Source organism: Anomaloglossus baeobatrachus, chromosome 1 (genome assembly GCF_048569485.1).
Source record: "Anomaloglossus baeobatrachus isolate aAnoBae1 chromosome 1, aAnoBae1.hap1, whole genome shotgun sequence".
Taxonomy (NCBI): Eukaryota; Metazoa; Chordata; class Amphibia; order Anura; family Aromobatidae; genus Anomaloglossus; species Anomaloglossus baeobatrachus.
The window spans coordinates 825,780,695-825,803,266 of NC_134353.1; the positions used below are offsets into that span (position 1 = coordinate 825,780,695).

General features: G+C 50.4%; 1 protein-coding gene across 3 annotated transcripts in view; it reads right to left on the bottom strand.

Annotated features, from left to right (window-relative positions):
- LOC142253486 (phospholipid-transporting ATPase IG-like) overlaps window positions 1–22,572 on the bottom strand; it is a 258,210-nt gene that overhangs the window by 48,046 nt on the left and 187,592 nt on the right. For all 3 annotated transcript variants that reach the window (XM_075325103.1, XM_075325104.1, XM_075325105.1), the window contains exons 19-23: window positions 10,005–10,268; window positions 7,148–7,316; window positions 5,088–5,190; window positions 3,702–3,847; window positions 248–307 (exon numbers count right to left, since the gene is read on the bottom strand). In XM_075325103.1, the coding sequence (XP_075181218.1) occupies window positions 248–307; window positions 3,702–3,847; window positions 5,088–5,190; window positions 7,148–7,316; window positions 10,005–10,268 (742 nt within the window). The remainder of the gene's footprint in view (window positions 1–247; window positions 308–3,701; window positions 3,848–5,087; window positions 5,191–7,147; window positions 7,317–10,004; window positions 10,269–22,572) is intronic.

Sequence of the window (22,572 nt, forward strand, 5' to 3'; positions counted from 1 at the left end):
GCCTAGAAGATTTCCTCAGGGGTGTGCCTTTAGGCTCCTCTGCATAATTAATGAGTAACACTCCCTTAGTAAAAAGCATAACGATTTAGCACTAAATGAAAAATATCCTATGGCATCATAGGCCGGATTAAGAAAGATTAAAATCAGAATTCTCAAGGAGACAGAGAGAATACAATGGAGCGAAATCTCGGCACTTTTGTCTCGGTGACCCTTAACAGAGATTCTTCAATATAATATTAGTGCTTACCTGTTGTGAAAACCCACAAAAGAACTGGTATAAAAACTGTGGCAGGATGAAACACAGGTTCTGCAAAGAGAGGAGTAAAAAGCAGGAATTATTTTATAGGACTGGTGCTGGTCTATAGGAATGACTGCTTAAAGAGGATCAACCATCAGGATTTTCCTATATAAACTAAAGCCAGTGCTATACTGGCACTATCATGCTGATTCTATACATACCTTTAGTTGTGATATCAGATGTATACTTTCTGAAATACAGGCAAGTAAAGTTTGTGAAACAGTGTTACATGATTGATAGAAGCTGCAGATATCTAATAAGTGGGCGGGTTTTGCTAGTTATTCCCACCCCTGTCTGTCCTTCCTCCCCATGACTTATCACTGGGAGAGGAAGACAGGGGTGGGAGGAGAAAGGATGACGAGGGGGGGGGGGGGAGGAGGAGGAAGGACGACGAGGGGGAAGAGGAGGAGGAAGGACGAGGGGGAGGACGAGGAGGACGAGGGGGGGGGGGAGGAGGAGGAAGGACGAGGAGGAGGAGGAGAGGGACGAGGGGGGGGGAGGAGGGACGAGGGGGGAGGAGGAGGGACGAGGGGGGGGAGGAGGAGGAGGGGACGAGGGGGGGGAGGAGGAGGAGGGACGAGGGGGAGGAGGAGGAGGGACGAGGGGGAGGAGGAGGGACGAGGAGGAGGAGGAGGAGGGACGAGGAGGAGGAGGAGGAGGGACGAGGGGAGGAGGAGGGACGAGGGGGAGGAGGAGGGAGGACGAGGGGGAGGAGGAGAGGAAGGAAGAGGGGGGGAGGAGGAGGAGGAGGAGGAAGGACGAGGGGGGGAGGAGGAGGAAGGACGAGGGGGGGAGGAGGAGGAGGAAGGACGAGGGGGGGGGGGGAGGACGAGGGGGGGAGGAGGAGGAGGAGGACGAGGGGGGGAGGAGGAGGAAGGATGAGGGGGGAAGGAGGAGGAAGGACGAGGGGGGAGGAGGAGGAAGGACGAGGGGGGAGGAGGAGGAAGGACGAGAAGGGGAGGAGGAGGAAGGACGAGGGGGGGGAGGAGGAGGAGGAAGGACGAGGGGGGGAGGAGGAGGAAGGACGAGGGGGGGGAGGAGGAGGAAGGACGAGGGGGGGAGGAGGAGGAAGGACGAGGGGGGGAGGAGGAGGAGAGGAAGGACGAGGGGGGGGGGGAGGAGGAGGAAGGGACGAGGGGGGGGGGAGGAGGAAGGACGAGGGGGGGAGGAGGAGGAAGGACGAGGGGGGGAGGAGGAGGAAGGACGAGGGGGGGGGAGGAGGAGGAAGAACGAGGGGGGGGAGGAGGAAGGACGATGGGGGGAGGAAGGGGGGGTGGAGGAGGAAGGACGACGAGGGGGGGGAGGAGGAGGAAGGACGACGAGGGGGAAAAGGAGGAGGAAGGACGAGGGGGAGGACGAGGAAGTACGAGGGGGAGGAGGAGGAGGAGGGACGAGGAGGAGGGACGAGGAGGAGGAGGAGGGACGAGGGGGGAGGAGGAGGAGGAGGAGGAGGAGGAGGGACGAGGGGGGGAGGAGGAGGAGGAGGGACGAGGGGGGGAGGAGGAGGAGGAAGGACGAGGGGGGGGGAGGTGGAGGAGGAAGGACGAGGGGGGGAGGAGGAAGGACGAGGGGGGGGAGGAGGAAGGACGAGGGGGGGAGGGGGAGGAAGGACGAGGGGGGGAGGAGGAGGAAGGACGAGGGGGGGGGAGGAGGAGGAAGGACGAGGGGGGGGGGGGAGGAGGAGGAAGGACGAGGGGGGGAGGAGGAAGGACAAGGGGGGGGGAGGAGGAAGGACAAGGGGGGGGGAGGAGGAAGGACAAGGGGGGGAGGAGGAAGGACAAGGGGGGGAGGAGGAAGGACTAGGGGGGGGAAGGAAGGACTAGGGGGTGGGGGAGGAGGAGGGACGAGGGGGGAAGAGGAGGAAGGACAAGGGGGAGGAGGAGGAGGAGAGGGGATGAGGGGGGGGAGGAGGAGGAAGGACGAGGGGGGGGAGGAGGAGGAAGGACGAGGGGGGGAGGAGGAGGAAGGACGAGGGGGGGAGGAGGAGGAAGGACGAGGGGGGGAGGAGGAGGAAGGACGAGGGGGGGGAGGAGGAGGAAGGACGAGGGGGGGAGGAGGAGGAGGACGAGGGGGGGGAGGAGGAGGAAGGACGAGGGGGGGGGAGGAGGAGGAAGGACGAGGGGGGGAGGAGGAGGAAGGACGAGGGGGGGAGGAGGAGGAAGGACGAGGGGGGGAGGAGGAGGAAGGACGAGGGGGGGAGGAGGAGGAAGGACGAGGGGGGGAGGAGGAGGAAGGACGAGGGGGGGGGAGGAGGAGGAAGGACGAGGGGGGGGGAGGAGGAGGAAGGACGAGGGGGGGAGGAGGAGGAGGAAGGACGAGGGGGGGAGGGGGAGGAGGAAGGACGAGGGGGGGAGGAGGAGGAAGGACGAGGGGGGGAGGAGGAGGAGGAAGGACGAGGGGGGGAGGAGGAGGAAGGACGAGGGGGGGAGGAGGAGGAAGGACGAGTGGGGGTAGGAGGAGGAAGGACGAGGGGGGGAGGAGGAGGAAGGACGAGGGGGGGAGGAGGAGGAAGGACGAGGGGGGGGAGGAAGAAGGACGAGGGGGGGAGGAGGAGAAGGAAGGAGGAAGGAGGAGGAGGAAGGACGAGGGGGGGGAAGGAGGAAGGAGGAGGAGGAAGGAGGAAGAGGAAGAAGGAGGAGGAGGAAGAAGGAGGGGGAGGAAGAAGGAGGGGGAGGAAGAAGGAGGGGGAGGAAAGAGGAGGGGGAGGAAAGAGGAGGGGGAGGAAGAAGGAGGGGGAGGAAGAAGGAGGGGGAGGAAAGAGGAGGGGGAGGAAGGAGGAGGAGGAAGGACGAGGGGGGGGGAGGAGGAGGAAGGACGAGGGGGGGAGGAGGAGGAAGGAAGGACGAGGGAGGGGGGGGAGGAGGGACGGGGGGAAAGGGTTAACAAAACCCGACCCACTTATTAGATATTCTGTAGCGGCAATCAATCAACTAAAAGTATATTTCATAAACTTGCATGCATTTCAGAAAGTATACATCCGATCTCACAACTAAAGGTATGTATAGAATCAGCATGATGGCACCAGCATAGCATGGACTTTAGTTTATATAGGATAATCCTGGTGGTTGGTTGTCTTTAAAAATCTGCTTCCTTGTCTGTAAGACAGAGGAATCCTCCTTATTGTGGTCACTCGGGGGAATGCACCTATCTCTTCAGGAGCACAGATGAGATGTTGCAGCTATCCAAGACTGATGAGGTACAGACACTACCAACAAATGCAGATTCAGCAAACTCCAGTAACTTTCTGGAAAAAGTTACTTTGCTCATTACCAATGACCGACCTAATGAAGCACGCGTGATTAAAATTGATTCCTGTGAAGAATCCTGCACCGTGGACGATCTACGCTTCTCCGGGATTGAGAAGGTTTGGTTTTCCTTGGTCATGGTATAATGAAGCGCTTACCTTATAAAAGAAATACTGTACAAGGTGCGCTATCCTGACGTAGTACAAATGGCCGTGAGCTAAAAGAAGCTTTTTCAAGTGCTTGAATTTTGGCACAGCGTAGTCGCTGTTTCTCGCTGCTTGGCGACCTTCTTTTCCTTTAATACCTGGAGAAAAATGATGATTTAATTAAACGTTAATAGGGTTTAGAGGGGAAAAAAAAAATAAAAATTGTCCAACTAATTAGCAAAATAGAATGTGCGTAATCACAGACCCTTACACAACGGAAGGAGACAACGCGCTACATCTGAATTCTACAAGCAGGATCCACGACACATCGGTTTATTTCAACGCATTTCAAGCTCTTCCTCAGGAAAATAGAAGAGGCTGGAAAGCCTAGAAACACCTTGAGAAACTGCATTGATCCAACCGGCGTGTCCCGGAACCTCCTTGTAAAAGTCCATCATCTCTTGTAGTCTGGTGGAGAGTGCTGGAGCACCCAAGAGGATTCCTGGAGTGAGGATGGCTTCTATTCTTTATCAGAACGGCTGCCGCTCTGTAAATCTGCAATAATAGGCTGCTACACACCACAATGTACATTTTCTGCCTAGAAATCTGACTTGAAATATTGCCTTACAGCAGCAGAACTGATCCCCTACAGATAGGGCTCTCTGTAGATCCCTCTACCTCACTCAGTGTGTGTGGGGGGAGACTGCTGCACCCATGACTTTCCGGAAACTAAGGATTACAGGCTCTGTTCACATGTTCAATTTTTTTCCCCCCACATACACACACACACACACACCATATTTTCGCTTTATAAGACACACCCCAAATTTAGAGATAAAAAAAGGGGGTCCGCCTTATACTTCGCTGTTTTCTTACCGGAGGGGGGCGGCAGTGGTGGTGGAGCAGGGTTCACAGCAGGCAGCGGGTCAGTGGTGGCAGCGGAAGCTGCGGTGGTTGTGTGGTGGAGCAGGTCGATGCGGCGAGTGTCCCTAGTCCTGTCTGCAGTCCGGGCTTCAAAGAAATGGTGCCCGGAGCGACACGTGCGCAGATGGAGCTCTCATCCAAGAGCTCCACTTACGCACGCGGTGACTCCTGGTGCCATCAATTTAAAGCCGGGACCACGGACAGACTAGGACACCCGCCACACAGCCACCACAATCTGCAAAGCCACCCGGCCGCAAAGAGTGGCAGCCAGCAGACCCCCCGCCCGCCCACCCACCCACACAGAGGCCGCCAGAACAGAAAGGCTCCCCACATGCACAGACAGCTCCCGGCCAATTCACCTCCCGGTAAGCTACAGTCGGATAAGCAACATTTTTGGGAGGATATATATATCTTTTATAATTTATTTTTATTTTACAGCTCCAACTGGCAGCTATAGATACAGCTATGGCGTACCAATCCCGACGTGTGCTTCCAGGATCATGCTGACATCATTCGCTCCATCTCCCACAGATAATGTGATTGGGTTTCCTTTAGTATTTTTTACCATTTTAACAATCTGAAAAATAAAATAAAAAATTGATAAATTGATTCGATTGTTTTTCATAGGTCAGCAATATACATTGTTCCTGGATAAGCAAAGTAAGGAGGATTACCTATAAAAATAGTACACACATACACACACATACAGTGCCTACAAGTAGTATTCAACCCCCTGCAGATTTAGCAGGTTTACACATTCGGAATTAACTTGGCATTGTGACATTTGGACTGTAGATCAGCCTGGAAGTGTGAAATGCACTGCAGCAAAAAAGAATGTTATTTCTTTTTTATTTTTTTTTTTAAATTGTGAAAAGTTTATTCAGAGGGTCATTTATTATTCAACCCCTCAAACCACCAGAATTCTGTTTGGTTCCCCTAAAGTATTAAGAAGTATTTCAGGCACAAAGAACAATGAGCTTCACATGTTTGAATTAATTATGTCTTTTTCCAGCCTTTTCTGACTAAGACCCTCCCCAAACTTGTGAACAGCACTCATACTTGGTCAACATGGGAAAGACAAAGGAGCATTCAAGGCCATCAGAGACAAGACCGTGGAGGGTCACAAGGCTGGTAAGGGGTACAAAACCCTTTCCAAGGAGTTGGGCCTACCTGTCTCCACTGTTGGGAGCATCATCCAGAAGTGGAAGGCTTATGGAACTACTGTTAGCCTTCCACGGCCTGGACAGCCTTTGAAAGTTTCCACCCATGCCGAGGCCAGGCTTGTCCGAAGAGTCAAGGCTAACCCAAGGACAACAAGGAAGGAGCTCCGGGAAGATCTCATGGCAGTGGGGACATTGGTTTCAGTCAATACCATAAGTAACGTACTCCACCGCAATGGTCCTCCGTTCCAGACGAGCCCGTAAGGTGCCTTTACTTTCAAAGCGTCATGTCAAGGCTCGTCTACAGTTTGCTCATGATTACTTGGAGGACTCTGAGACAGACTGGTTCAAGGTTCTCTGGTCTGATGAGACCAAGATCGAAATCTTTGGTACCAACCACACACGTGACGTTTGGAGACTGGATGGCACTGCATACGACCCCAAGAATACCATCCCTACAGTCAAGCATGGTGGTGGCAGCATCATGCTGTGGGGCTGTTTCTCAGCCAAGGGGCCTGGCCATCTGGTCCGCATCCATAGGGAAGATGGATAGCACGGCCTACCTGGAGATTTTGGCCAAGAACCTCCGCTCCTCCATCAAGGATCTTAAGATGGGTCATCATTTCATCTTCCAACAAGACAACGACCCAAAGCACACAGCCAAGAAAACCAAGGCCTGGTTCAAGAGGGAAAAAAATCAAGGTGTTGCAGTGGCCTAGTCAGTCTCCTGACCTTAACCCAATTGAAAACTTGTGGAAGAAGCTCAAGATTAAAGTCCACATGAGACACCCAAAGAACCTAGATAACTTGGAGGAAGATCTGCATGGAGGAGTGGGCCAAGATAACTCCAGAGACCTGTGCTGGCCTGATCAGGTCTTATAAAAGACGATTATTAGCTGTAATTGCAAACAAGGGTTATTCCACAAAATATTAAACCTAGAGGTTGAATAATAATTGACCCACACTTTTATGTTGAAAATTTATTAAAATTTAACTGAGCAACATAACTTGTTGGTTTGTAAGATTTATGCATCTGTTAATAAATCCTGCTCTTGTTTGAAGTTTGCAGGCTCTAACGTATCTGCTAAATCTGCAGGGGGTTGAATACTACTTGTAGGCACTGTACATTATATAATATATATAATATATATATATATATATATATATATATACTATATATATATATATATATATATATATATATATATTATATATATATATATATATGATCTCATATGTTAATATGATAATACAGTATATAATATATATACATATATTATACACACAAACATTTATCACAGTATTATGGGATTAGGGACTGTACCATATGTAAGCTGTATATCCGCCTAGTAATATGCTGTGATGTATACATACCTGTGCTTTCTGCAATGGCGCCATACGACAACATAACACAGCGGTACACTTCTGACAGATCTGTAGAAATATGTTCTTATAATGACTGGAGCTGCAGTTAGAATTTAGTATTAGGGACAGCGTGGACCCGTCAATTATCAGCCCGTAATCCTGGCTTCCTGTCCAGCTCCTGAAGCAGAGGAAAGTGAGGATTACGCAGGAGGCGCAGATATGCAATGTATATATTTATACAGACGTTTCCTTAATACATGGATCCTTAATGGACTGTCCAGCTGTTGCAACATAACGGGACGCTACTGTGCATGCTCATCCCAAAAATGAATGTCGGGGGTGGGGGAGCACAATACGGACCTGTCCATCACTGACAGGCAGCTCATTTCCATAACAATCCACTGATTGATTACTAGACCATGAACGTCTAGTATAAAGGTAAGGAAGTAACCATCATTACAGGTACTTTACTATAGGGTGTAAACACTTGCTGACCGCTTCCCTGTAAAGACATTTCAGAACTTAAATGGGAAAAAAAAATAAATTCTGGTTTGTGTCACCACCTCCATCTATAACTTTATTTTTACAGTGAGAGCGGGTGTGAAGACTTGCTTTGCAGGGGTGAGCTGGTATTTTTATTGGTAAATTTTGGTATTTTTTTTTCTGAATTTTCAGGGGCGTATCTCCTCTCTCACTGCATCAGGGAGCACCCAAATATACCCGTAATGTGACCATAGTGGTGCGCTTCAAATCTTTTCTTCATCAAATTTTGGGGGCAGTGACCAAAAAATAAAAAAGTCAACTAAGGGGTTTGTTTTTTTCTTTTACGCTGTTTATTATACTTGTTAATTTTATATTTTTATTGATTAGACTTTTACAGAAGCAGGTGACACTGAATAACTTTTTTGGGTTGGAAAAAGGGGCATGATCCAAATTTGAATGACTTTTAAATATTGGACTAATGTTTTTCAGTTCCCCCGGTGGATCTGAGCCAACGATCATTTTATTGCTTGTAGTAATACCATGATTTGAGCATTTCATAGGTGTACCAGGATGGAGCTGACTGGGTCTCACCAATCCCCATCTATCGTGGTACCTCACCAGCACTCTTCAAAGCCACTTAGTAAGCAATTCAATGCCACTTATTGACGACAATATATCTATGGTAAAACAGTAACTGCTCGGTTTCCATACATGTGCACCCAATGTAAGAACAAATATATGTTGTGTTCTGGATAGAGTGAAAAATTAAAATTCTATCCTCTCACATTCACGAGTAGGGGGCGCTATGCATATAAGAATATACAGTAGGCTCCCTCTTTAGTTGGATGAGCACAGTAAGAATCCCATCATTTACATAAATGGCTCATCACTGTGCAGAGTATAGTAAGAAATTATTCAGCACAAAATATTATACCTAAAAAAAGCTATATCTACCTATACCTATATCGCTCTACCTATCCCTCTCTCCCCCCCTCTATCCCCCCTCCCCCTCTCTAGCCCCCTCCCTCTCTAGCCCTCTCTCCCTCTCTAGCCCTCTCTCCCCTCTCTAGCCCTCTCTTCTCTCTCTCTCTCTCTAGCCCTCTCTCTCTCTCTAGCCCCCTCTCTCTCTCTCTCTAGCCCTCTCTCTCTCTCTAGCCCTCTCTCTCTCTCTAGCCCTCTCTCTCTCTCTAGCCCTCTCTCTCTCTCTAGCCCTCTCTCTCTCTCTAGCCCTCTCTCTCTCTCTAGCCCTCTCTCTCTCTCTAGCCCTCTCTCTCTCTCTAGCCCTCTCTCTCTCTCTAGCCCTCTCTCTCTCTCTAGCCCTCCTCTCTCTCTCTAGCCCTCTCTCTCTCTCTAGCCCTCTCTCTCTCTCTAGCCCTCTCTCTCTCTCTAGCCCCTCTCTCTCTCTCTAGCCCTCTCTCTCTCTCTAGCCCTCTCTCTCTCTCTAGCCCTCTCTCTCTCTCTAGCCCTCTCTCTCTCTCTAGCCCTCTCTCTCTCTCTAGCCCTCTCTCTCTCTCTCTAGCCCTCTCTCTCTCTCTCTAGCCCTCTCTCTCTCTCTAGCCCTCTCTCTCTCTCTAGCCCTCTCTCTCTCTAGCCCCTCCCTCTCTAGCCCCCTCCCTCTCTAGCCCCCCTCTCTCTCTAGCCCTCTCTCTCTCTAGCCCTCTTTCTCTCTATCCCTCTCTCTCTATCCCTCTCTCTCTATCCCTCTCTCTCTATCCCTCTCTCTCTATCCCTCTCTCTCTCTCTATCCCTCTCTCTCTCTCTATCCCTCTCTCTCTCTCTATCCCTCTCTCTCTAGCCCTCTCTCTCTAGCCCTCTCTCTAGCCCTCTCTCTCTAGCCCTCTCTCTCTAGCCCTCTCTCTCTAGCCCTCTCTCTCTCTCTAGCCCTCTCTCTCTCTCTAGCCTCTCTCTCTCTCTAGCCCTCTCTCTCTCTCTAGCCCTCTCTCTCTCTCTAGCCCTCTCTCTCTCTCTAGCCCTCTCTCTCTCTCTAGCCCTCTCTCTCTCTCTAGCCCTCTCTCTCTCTCTAGCCCTCTCTCTCTCTCTAGCCCTCTCTCTCTAGCTCGCTCTCTCTATCCCTCTCTCTCTCTATCCCTCTCTCTCTCTATCCCTCTCTCTCTATCCCTCTCTCTCTATCCCTCTCTCTCTATCCCTCTCTCTCTATCCCTCTCTCTCTCTATCCCTCTCTCTCTCTATCCCTCTCTCTCTATCCCTCTCTCTCTATCCCTCTCTCTCTCTATCCCCCTCTCTCTCTATCCCTCTCTCTCTCTATCCCTCTCTCTCTCTATCCCTCTCTCTCTCTATCCCTCTCTCTCTCTATCCCTCTCTCTATATATTTTTTTGTTACATAAATTAATTCATTTGAATTGGAAGCTATTACAGTTCCCACCTTTTAACGCTCCCTTTTATTTTAGGCGCTTCCTGCACCAGCTTTCGGTGGTACTCCAGGAGAAGCTCCTGTAGGCGATCCTCTTTTCTCTCGTACTCCTCCACGCTTCTGGTAGTCAGCTCCAGCAATTCAGTGGTATTCTGAAAAAGTCTACAGGCGTAACATGTGGACTTGGCGGTCTCCATTTTATCTCCGGTGAGCACCCAAACCTTCATGCCGGCGGCATGGAGAGCCTCGATTGTTTCTGCAGCTTGTTCCTGCAGCCTATCAAAACCATGAAAAAACAAGAGAAATAAAAAATAATTTCTGTGATATAGACTAAATAAATTATTTGTGCTCTAATATAGGTGGTCTGTCTTCTAGGCAAGGAGCACAACCCTTACACATCCTTTGCTATATGCTGCAGTTGCAAGCGCGGAGGCTGGCCGGATTGCTGGCTCCATCCTGCTTTAGTGCACCACTGCTCCTCCGATGCTGCAGAGGTAAAGCTGCCTCTGTTCGCAGCATGAGCACACAACTTGGGCCACATGTACAACCATGCCGCAAATCCGAACTGTCAATCATCAGGAGTGTACCGCCCCCAGAAAGTGAGCCGCAGGCAGAAGAGTGGTGAGATCCTCAATAAGACAACAACTTGACCTGATTTAATACTATGGGTGATGTGTTTAAAAACTGGGAATTACTTAGGCTTAAAAATACTGCTGTTTCATGCCAGAGGCGGCCTCCCCCCGCACCCTCCGCTCCCAGAGGCGGCCTCCGCCCCGCACCCTCCGCTCCCAGAGGCGGCCTCCCTTCCCCCCCTCCGCTCCCAGAGGCGGCCTCCCTCCGCCCCCTCCGCTCCCAGAGGCGGCCTCCCTCCGCCCCCTCCGCTCCCAGGGGCGGCCTCCCTCCCCCCCTCCGCTCCCAGAGGCGGCCTCCCCCCCGCACCCAGAGGTGGCCTCCCCCCCGCTCCCAGAGGCGGCCTCCCCTCCGCACCCTCCGCTCCCAGAGGCGGGATCTCTCAGCCCCCCCCCCCATTCTAAGCATGTCTGCTATGTTTAGTGAAAGCCATGAACATAGTCTGCAGTAAAACAAGTGTGTACGGTCAGGCTGGACCCCAGCTTTGTATAGGGGTGATACATTGCAGTGTAACAGCTCTGTATATGATGCTTCTTACAAGTCTCTGGCTGTGTATCAATTGCATTCTTTTACAGGAAACCTGTCCAGTCGGTTTTCCGCCTGAAACCAGCGGCATGGCTGTACAGGCTCTAGGGCAACAATGGAAACGATACCAGTTTTCTAGTAATCTGAAGTGCCAGTGCTACAAAACCAAGGTTTACAGCCATACGCAGAATAGCCTGCGAGTAACCTGGGGCTGTGCCTATCTGCTCAGAGTGCAGCAGCACCCCCCAATGCACTTCTACGCTACTTTGCGTATATTTAAGACCTGGTTTCTCCGTGCTGGCCCGTCGGATTGCTGCAAAACAGGCAGCATTGGTATTGTTGTACCAGGACGTACACAGAGCCAAGCTCCGAGCAGTATAAACATACCCACAAATTCTCCTTAAAATGATGGCATTTTAAGATCCGCAGTCACCGGAACTTTGACTTCTCCCAAGAAAGGCGATTTCCTAACAATAATGGACGGCTGCAGCGTCAGAGGTCTTATTTGTTAATTACAATGTGCAATGAACACGAGAGTATACGAGGGCAGCGGAAACCGTCCAGTCACCAGAAATAAAGATATGGCTGGAATTTACAGATGTTGTAACTGAAAGCAGCGCAGGGGATTGGTAATAAACAGAGGAGTCCTGACGTGTCATATAACTGCCGTGTATCGGGTTACAGAGCTCGCTGACACGGACGGCTCGGCTCACTTCTGGGCTATGCACAAAATGACAAAGGTGTTGTATCCCCGGAGCTTTCCAGGATGACGCGGTACAGACCACCATGTCATCACTGAAGGGAGCTCATAATCTGCATACGCCGAGCTCCCCAGACATCGCCCCCCGACCACCACTGACGTTCCCCTCTATTTGGCCATGTACTAACAGGTTTAGCAGTGCAAGCGTGCGCTCCTCCAATGTACAAACATCCCGGCTCAATAAAAGGGAAACCCACACTGATTGCTGTCATAAAGACAACACATTTATTGCACGGTATACAAAGGGCGATTGATGAAAGTATTTTCTGTACGTCAGGACGTGACGTTGAATGATTTTATAGGCACGCATCGTATGTGCACTGGAAACGCAGTGTGAATACAGCTCTATAATGTGCTGCACTGAACTGTCTGCATTCATTATCTAATAAAACAGAGAATTCTTAAAACGCCTTAAACAAAAAAAAGGAACTTTTTTTGCAGTAGGGAAAAGTAGGAAACGCCTTAAACCTGTCTTCAGCAAATTTAGCCCCAATATCATCTGTAGATGCTCCATCTTCTGATGCCAAGGCTGATCCTCCAGACCCTCATGCTAGGCTGTTAGGCCCCCTATGCCTGATAACCGTTAAACAGAACCTGTTACCAGATTTGGGCCCCATAAGCTGCAGCCACCACCAGTGGGCTCTTATACATAGCATTCTAACATGCTGTATATAAGAGCCCAGGCCACTGTGTAGAACATAAAAATAACTTTATAATACTTAAACAGTCGCTGCGCTGGAGTTGGGTCAGATGGGTGTCTTCGTTCTCTGGTGTCGGCGCCTCCTCTTTCGGCCATCAGTGGCTTTTTTGTGGGTTTTTCTATATTAAAGCTTTGTCTGATGTGGTTGGGATCTGGTGACTGACTCGGACATTGCAGAAAACTCCATTTCTTTGCCTTAAAAATCTCCTGAGTTGCTTTTGCAGTATATTTTGGGTCATTGTCCATCTGTACTGTGAAGCGCCATCCAATCAAACATTGCATTTGGATGATTCTGAGCAAAAAGTATCACCCTGGGCACTTCAGAATTTATCCTCCTGCTTCTGTCTTCAGTCACATCATCAATAAACACTAGTGACATGATACCATTGGAAGCCATGCATGCACGGCCATAACAGTGCCTCCACCATGTGTTACAGAGGATGTGCTGTGCTTTGGACCAGGAGCGGTTCAAAGCTTTCTCCATACTTTGTTGTTATTATTATTATTTATTATTATAGCACCATTTATTCCATGGCGCTTTACAAGTGAAAGAGGGTATACGAACACTTACAACAGTCATTAACAGTACAAAACAGACTGGTATAGGAGGAGAGAGGACCCTGCCCGCGAGGGCTCACAGTCTACAGGGAATGGGTGATGGTACAATAGGGGAGGACAGAGCTGGTTGCGCAGTGGTGTACTGGACTCAGGGCTATTGTAGGTTGTAGGCCTGTTGAAGCTTTCCACGGTAGGGGAGAGTCTAATATGCTGAGGTAGAGTGCTCCAGAGTATGGGGGAGGCACGGGAGAAATCATGTACGCAATTATAGGAAGAGGAGATAAGAGAGTAGTAGAGAAGGAGATCTTGTGAGGATTGGAGATTGCGTGCAGGTAGGTACCAGGAGACTAGGTCACAGATGTAAGGAGGAGACAGGTTGTGGATGGCTTTGTATGTTATGGTTAATGTTTTGAACTGGAGTCGTTGGGCGATGGGAAGCCAGTGAAGGGATTGGCAGAGAGGAGAGGCTGGGGAATAGCGAGGGGAGAGGTGGATTGTTCCCATCATTCTGGTACAAGTTGATCTTAGTTTCGTCTATTCACAGAATGCTTTTCCAGACCCGAGCGGCGGCTTTAGATGTTTTTGGCAAAGTCTAATCTGGCCCTTCTATTTTTATCTTAAGGCTGTGTGCCCACAATCAGGGTTCACGTGTTTTAGCTGCGTCCAAAACGTTGTACAGTACAAGAACAATGGATGCCATGCCCACTGTACTTGTTTTTCCTGCAGCGTAAACTGACATGAGGTACGGCTTCCCAAGCCACAGCATGTCAATTTATTGCTGCGGAGCTGCGAGTGTTCTCCGCAGGGAGAATAGAGAGAAAGACTGCAGCGGCAAGAACCCTAATCATGGGCACGGGCAGCTGCGGTCTCCTGTGGAACCGCAAGTGCTCTCCACAGGAGAGGACATGCTGCTTCCAGGACACAGCATGGCCGGATGATGGGCACGTACCCTAACTGTTTGCACCTTGTGGTGAACCCTCTGTATTTGCTCTCATGAAGGTTTCTCTTTATGGTAGACTTAGTCACTGAACCACATACTTCCCTGGAAAGTGTTCTTCACCTGGGTGGATCTTTGTTCACCATGTAAGGAATTCTGTGATCATCCACCATTGTTGTATTCTGTCGACGTCCAGGCTTTTTGAGTTCTCAAGCTCACCAGTGTGCTCTTTTGATTTCACCACTCCTAACATACCTACTATATGATGGTCTGTTTCTCTTCCACTGAGAGCTCCATTGGCCGCATGTTATGGGTTCACAGGAACAGCTTCCAAATGAAAACACCACACCTGGAATCAGTTCCAGACATTTTTTTTACCTGCTTAATTGATGATGGATTATCAAGGGAAAAGCCCATCTAGCCCATTAAAAAAATATTGATTTTTAGTCCCTTGAAAAAGAGGCAGCTACATATTAAAGAGCTGTAATTCCTAAACCCTTACCCCAATTAAGATGTGAGTACCCTCAAATTAAAGCTGAGAGTCTGTGATTTAAGCCCATTTTGATTATATCTTGAATATGTTTTGGAAAACAGCTAAAATACCAAAATTTGTGTCACTGTCCAAATATTTCTGGACAAGTATATAATTTTCTAAAGGGAAAATTATTCAAAAACACACATCTAGTGATATAGTGGTTGAGTGTCTCCTGATCTAAACCCAACCGAACACCTATGGGTAATTCTGGAGGGACAAGTTGACCATCACTCTCCATCCAGCATCCAGGCTCTAAAAGACCTCGTTCTTGAAGAATGGAAAAAGATAGAGGTTAAATTGTTCATTCGATAAAAGTGAATCATGGTCTAAAGGAGCGCTATGGAGGTCACAAATCGTTTAGTAAGTTTTATTTGTTTTATCAAAGCCACAACGCGTTTCGATATACACAATATCTTCGTCAGGTGAATAACTGACGAAGATATTGTGTATATCGAAACGCGTTGTGGCTTTGATAAAACAAACAAAACTTACTAAACGATTTGTGACCTCCATAGCGCTCCTTTAGACCATGATTCACTTTGATACCTATTTCCCTCTTCGGGGGTCCATGGCAAGAGCTGCTTAAACGGAGGCTTCATCAAAACCAAGACCTTTTGGACACCTATTCCCTCCACTAACCCGCGGCTGGATCAGGCTCACAGGAATCCGTCTCCCTGGAAGGATCTTACGGATAATCCTCCTGACAGCGGAACATTACACTCCCGTCTATTACCGTGGTTGTGCGAGGGCTGCACAACCACTCCAGGTGAGCAGTTTTAATTACCGGTCTCACCGTTACTCCTGCCCTGAGACTCTTCACATGCGCTCCCTGTTTTCACTTCTTTCAGGCAAATTGTTCATTCAAGACCTAGCAGACTCGGTGTAGTCCTTAAAAAAATCATAGGGGTCATAGAAAATACTAGATGTAGTGGATTTTGATGTGGGGTGTATTCACTTTTGTATCAACAAATTTGAGCAAAACTGAATATTTTGTAATTAAAGTTATATTATTAACCTTACTTTCATGTTATGGGTTAAAGAAATGTTCTGTGGAACGATTCTTGTGATATTAACGAAGATCTTACATTTATAGTTAGATAACTCCGTCCACTGGAGGAGCATCCAAACTATTTGTATAGCATGGTGCATGCCGTATGGAGAAGAATTTAGGAAACACATAAAAACTGAATAACTGTTTCTGCTTTATTAGTGTAAAATACATAATAAGCTGATAAAAATATACCCTGACTATGTGCATTAGTCATTCCTACAAGAGCCAAAAAGCAGCTCTGTAATGTGGTGACATCATGGGTGTAACCTCTGCCGGTCCAGATGTCATCAGTGATGAGGTCATCGCCCGGCAGCGGAGCGGTGTGCCGCCCAGGAGAACATGCCGCTACTATACGGACACTTGAGCGTTCCATAATGTAAGCGAGATTGTGATCTTATCAACTTGTCCTATTCCAAACATGTGGGGTAGGAGTTCCCCTTCAGGAAGAGATATCTGAACCCATCGGACGCTATGTTCACACACTGCATTTTTTACCTGCGTTTTTTGTCCGTTTTTGCTGCAGAAATTTCTTGAGAAATTCTTGAAACCTTTCTGCAGACATTCCCCAGCAAAACCTATGGGAAAAAAAAATTACCTGTGCACACACTGCGTTTTTTTCTTAAGAAAATCTACTGAAAGAATTTTCTTAAGAAAAAGAATGAGCATGTCACTTATTTTCTGCAGCTAACTGCGTTATTCACTCCATTGACTGTAATGTAATCATGAAATAGCGCAGGAATAACGCAGGTAGCAAGTGATGTGCGTTATTCCTGCGTTATACCCGCGTTATTTTGCGTTTTCGTGACATAGTGTACCTCCCCCTGCCCTGTGTTTTGCAGGGAAGTGGTGTCACTAGGACAGGAAGAGGAAAAAGAAGAGAAAAGAAGGGAATTTTGTTACTTACCGTAAATTCCTTTTCTTCTAGCTCCTATTGGGAGACCCAGACGATTGACGATTGGGTGTATAGCACTGCCTCCGGAGGCCACACAAAGCATTACACTAAAAAGTGTAAGGCCCCTCCCCTTCTGGCTATACACCCCCAGTGGGATCACTGGCTCACCAGTTTTAGTGCAAAAGCAAGAAGGAGGAAAGCCAAGAACTGGTTTAAACAAATTCACTCCGAAGTAACGTCGGAGAACTGAAAACCGTTCAACATGAACAACATGTGTACCCGAAAAACAACCAAAAATCCCGAAGGACAACAGGGCGGGTGCTGCGTCTCCCAATAGGAGCTAGAAGAAAAGGAATTTACGGTAAGTAACAAAATTCCCTTCTTCTTCGGCGCTCCATTGGGAGACCCAGACGATTGGGACGTCCAAAAGCTGTCCCTGGGTGGGTAAAGAAATACCTCATGTTAGAGCTGCAAAGACAGCCCTCCCCTACGGGGAGGCAACTGCCGCCTGCAGGACTCTTCTACCTAGGCTGGCGTCCGCCGAAGCATAGGTATGCACCTGATAATGTTTGGTGAAAGTGTGCAGACTCGACCAGGTAGCTGCCTGGCACACCTGTTGAGCCGTAGCCTGGTGTCGTAATGCCCAGGACGCACCCACGGCTCTGGCAGAATGGGCCTTCAGCCCTGATGGAACCGGAAGCCCAGCAGAACGGTAGGCTTCAAGAATTGGTTCTTTGATCCATCGAGCCAGGGTGGCTTTTGAAGCCTGCGACCCTTTGCGCTTACCAGCGACAAGGACAAAGAGCGCATCCGAGCGGCGCAGGGGCGCCGTGCGGGAAATGTAGATTCTGAGTGCTCTCACCAGATCCAACAAATGTAGATCCTTTTCATACCGATGAACTGCATGCGGATAAAAGGAAGGCAAGGAGATATCCTGATTAAGGTGAAAAGAGGATACCACCTTAGGGAGAAACTCCTGAATGGGGCGCAGCACTACCTTGTCCTGGTGGAACACCAGGAAGGGAGCTTTGGATGACAGCGCTGCTAGTTCAGACACTCTCCGAAGAGACGTGACCGCTACCAGAAATGCCACTTTCTGTGAGAGTCGAGAAAGTGACACATCCCTCAGGGGCTCGAAAGGCGGCTTCTGGAGAGCAACAAGGACCTTGTTTAGATCCCACGGATCTAACGGCCTCCTGTACGGAGGTACGATATGACACACCCCCTGCAGGAACGTGCGCACCTTAGACAGTCGCGCTAGACGCTTCTGAAAAAACACGGATAGTGCCGAGACTTGCCCTTTAAGGGAGCCGAGCGACAAGCCCTTTTCCAACCCAGATTGCAGGAAGGAAAGAAAGACAGGTAACGTGAATGGCCAGGGGGATACTCCTTGTGCAGAGCACCAGGATAAGAATATCTTCCACGTTCTGTGGTAGATCTTAGCAGACGTGGGCTTCCTAGCCTGTCTCATGGTGGCAACGACCCCTTGGGATAATCCTGAAGACGCTAGGATCCAGGACTCAATGGCCACACAGTCAGGTTCAGGGCCGCAGAATTCCGATGGAAAAACGGCCCTTGGGACAGTAAGTCTGGTCGGTCTGGTAGTGCCCACGGTTGGCCGACCGTGAGATGCCACAGATCCGGGTACCACGACCTCCTCGGCCAGTCTGGGGCGACGAGTATGACGCGGCCGCAATCGGATCTGATCTTGCGTAACACTCTGGGCAAGAGTGCCAGAGGTGGAAACACATAAGGGAGCCGGAACTGCGACCAATCTTGCACTAAGGCGTCTGCCGCTAGAGCTCTTTGATCGCGAGACCGCGCTATGAAGGTCGGGACCTTGTTGTTGTGCCGAGACGCCATTAGGTCGACGTCCGGCACCCCCCAGCGGCGGCAGATTTCCTGAAACACGTCCGGGTGAAGGGACCATTCCCCTGCGTCCATGCCCTGGCGACTGAGGAAGTCTGCTTCCCAGTTTTCTACGCCCGGGATGTGAACTGCGGATATGGTGGATGCTCTTTCCTCCACCCACATCAGAATCCGCCTGACTTCCTGGAAGGCTTGCCGACTGCGTGTCCCTCCTTGGTGGTTGATGTATGCCACCGCTGTGGAGTTGTCCGACTGAATTCGGATCTGCTTTCCTTCCAGCCACTGCTGGAAGGCTAATAGGGCAAGATACACTGCCCTGATTTCCAGAACATTGATCTGAAGGGTGGACTCCTGCTGAGTCCACGTCCCTTGAGCCCTGTGGTGGAGAAAAAACTGCTCCCCACCCTGACAGACTCGCGTCTGTCGTGACCACTGCCCAGGATGGGGGCAGGAATGATCTTCCCTGTGATAATGAGGTGGGAAGAAGCCACCATTGCAGAGAGTCCTTGGTCATCTGAGAAAGGGAGACTGTCCTGTCTAGGGAAGTTGTCTTCCCGTCCCATTGGCGGAGAATGTCCCATTGAAGTGGGCGCAGATGAAACTGCGCGAACGGGACTGCCTCCATTGCTGCCACCATCTTCCCTAGGAAGTGCATGAGGCGCCTTAAGGGGTGCGACTGACCCTGAAGGAGAGACTGCACCCCTGTCTGTAGTGACAGCTGCTTGTCCAGCGGAAGCTTCACTATCGCTGAGAGAGTATGAAACTCCATGCCAAGATACGTTAGTGATTGAGTCGGTGCCAGGTTTGACTTTGAAAAGTTGATGATCCACCCGAAAGTCTGGAGAGTCTCCAGCGCAACATTCAGGCTGTGTTGGCATGCCTCTTGAGAGGGTGCTTTGACAAGTAGATCGTCTAAGTAAGGAATCACCGAATGTCCCTGAGAATGCAAGACTGCTACCACTGCCGCCATGACCTTGGTGAAAACCCGTGGGGCTGTCGCCAGACCAAATGGCAGAGCTACGAACTGGAGATGGTCGTCTCCTATCACGAAACGTAAAAAACGTTGGTGCTCTGTAGCAATCGGCACGTGGAGATAAGCATCTTTGATGTCTATTGATGCAAGGAAATCTCCTTGAGACATTGAGGCAATGACGGAGCGGAGGGATTCCATCCGGAACCGCCTGGCGTTCACATGCTTGTTGAGCAGCTTTAGGTCCAGAACAGGACGGAACGAGCCGTCCTTTTTTGGAACCACGAAGAGATTGGAGTAAAAACCTTGTCCTTGTTCCTGCAGAGGAACAGGGATCACCACTCCTTCTGCTCTTAGTGAGCACACCGCCTGCAGAAGGGCATTTGCTCGGTCGGGATGTGGGGAGGTTCTGAAGAACCGAGGCGGAGGATGAGAACTGAATTCTATCCTGTACCCGTGAGACAAAATGTCTGCTACCCACCGGTCTTTGACCTGTGGCAGCCAAATGTCGCAAAAGCGGGAGAGCCTGCCACCGACCGAGGATGCGGAGGGATGAGGCCGAAAGTCATGAGGCAGCCGCCTTGGAAGCGGTTCCTCCGGTTGCTTTCTTGGGGCGTGAATGAGCCCGCCAGGAATCTGAGCTCCTTTGCTCCTTCTGAGTCCCTTTGGACGAGGCGAATTGGGTCTTGCTGGAGCCTCGAAAGGACCGAAACCTCGACTGCCACTTCCTCTGTTGAGGTTTGCTCGATCTGGGCTGGGGTAAGGAGGAGTCCTTACCCTTGGACTGTTTAATGATCTCAGCCAATTGCTCACCAAAACGTCTGTCTCCAGATAGTGGCAAGCTGGTTAAACATTTCTTGGAAGCAGAATCTGCTTTCCATTCCTTTAACCACAAGGCTCTGCGCAAAACGACAGAGTTGGCAGACGCCATTGAGGTACGGCTCGTAGAGTCTAGGACAGCGTTGATAGCGTAAGTCGCAAACGCAGACATTTGCGAGGTTAGGGACGCTACTCGCGGCACTGCTGGACGTATGATAGAGTCCACCTGTGCCAGGCCAGCTGAAATAGCTTGGAGTGCCCACACGGCCGCGAATGCTGGAGCAAACGACGCGCCGATAGCTTCATAGACAGACTTTAACCAAAGGTCCATCTGTCTGTCATTGGCATCTTTAAGTGAAGCCCCATCTTCCACTGCAACTATGGATCTAGCCGCAAGCCTGGAGATTGGGGGGTCCACCTTTGGACACTGGGTCCAGCGTTTGACCACGTCAGGGGGAAAGGGATAACGTGTATCCTTAAGACGTTTGGAGAAACGCTTATCTGGATAAGCATGATGTTTCTGGACTGATTCTCTGAAGTCAGAGTGGTCCAGAAAAGTACTCAATTTACGCTTAGGATACCGGAAATGGAACTTCTCCTGCTGTGCAGCTGCCTCCTCTGCTGAAGGGGCTGGGGGAGAAATATCCAACAGTCTATTGATGGCCGCTATAAGGTCATTTACCATAGCGTCACCATCAGGGGTATCTAGATTGAGAGCGGTGTCAGGATTAGATTCCTGATCACCCACCTCTGTTTCCTCATACAGAGCCTCGTCTCGCTGAGACCCTGACCAGTGTGATGACGGCGAGGGTCTTTCCCAGCGAGCCCGCTTAGGCTGCCTGGGACTGTCATCCGAGTCAGAGTCTTCAGCCTGTGATGCCTGGGACCCCCTTGAAGTACGGATTAGTTCCAACTGAGGGGGACCAGGGAGCATAGACACAGCAGTGTCCATGGTCTGAGAAACTGGCCTGGACTGCAAGGTTTCCAGGATTTTTGTCATAGTCACAGACATCTTATCAGCAAAAACTGCAAATTCTGTCCCCGTCACCGGGGCAGGGTTCACAGGCGTCTCTGCCTGGGCCACTACTACCATAGACTCTGGCTGCCGAAGTGGCACAGGGATGGAACATTGCACACAATGGGGGTCATTGGAACCTGCCGGTAGATTAGCCCCACATGCGGCACAAGCAGTGCATACCGCCTGTGCCTTGGCACCCTTGCGTTTTGCGGATGACATGTTGTTGTCTCCTCAGAGCAATGTAGGGTATAAGCCAAGAAGCGACTGTACAGTGCAATATAAATATATATGGTACAGGGAAAAAATGCACCAAATAACACTGTGGCACTAGTGGGGCCAGCACTTATGTGCAGCTTACCGCCCGCATAAACGCGGGTGTGTGGTCGCCAGAGTCCCTTGTCTGAGTCCCCCAGAGCCTGTGTCCGTTCTCCAGCCAGACTGCATGCAGGAATGGCTGCCGGCGTCCTGTGGAGAGGGGCGGGCCCTGGGCGTGTTGAGACCAAGAGCGGGAAACTTGCGTCCCCACTGCGCCCAGTGAGAGGGCTGGAGTATGTAAATAAGACTCCAGCCCTCGGCGCTGGCTATAGAACAGCGTCTCTCCCTTTCCCTGATTGACAGGGTGGGGGCGGGAACGAAGCAGAGCTAGGCCGCAAAAGCCGGGGACTAGATTTATGAGCGCTGCCGCCGTAAAAGCGCGGGCAGCGCGAGTCCCCGGCGCACTACAAGTCCCAGCGACGCCGCCGCTCCCGGAGCGGCCGGCGCGGTAGTTCCCAAGACATAAAATCACTCAGCTAAGCTGCAGTGACTCTAACCCGAGCGCACAGCGCTAGTGCCCCCGGCGCACTAGCACACCCAGCAAGCCTGGAGTGTGCGTGGCCTGTCTGTGCGGGGACACAGAGTACCTGAACGTTGCAGGGCCTTGTCCCTGACTGTACTCAGCTCCTCCAGCAGGGTCTCTGGGTCTGTGGATGGAGCTCGGCCTCAGGGTTTGGGGGCCGGTAAGATCCCACTTCCACAGAGCCCCTCAGGGGGATGGGGAAGGAAAGCAGCATGTGGGCTCCAGCCTCCGTACCCGCAATGGGTACCTCAACCTTACAAACCGCAAGTGGGGTGAGAAGGGAGCATGCTGGGGGCCCTATCTGGGCCCTCTTTTCTTCCATCCGATAGAGTCAGCAGCTACTGCTGACTAAACAGTGGAGCTATGCGTGGATGTCTGACCTCCTTCGCACAAAGCAGAAAACTGGTGAGCCAGTGATCCCACTGGGGGTGTATAGCCAGAAGGGGAGGGGCCTTACACTTTTTAGTGTAATGCTTTG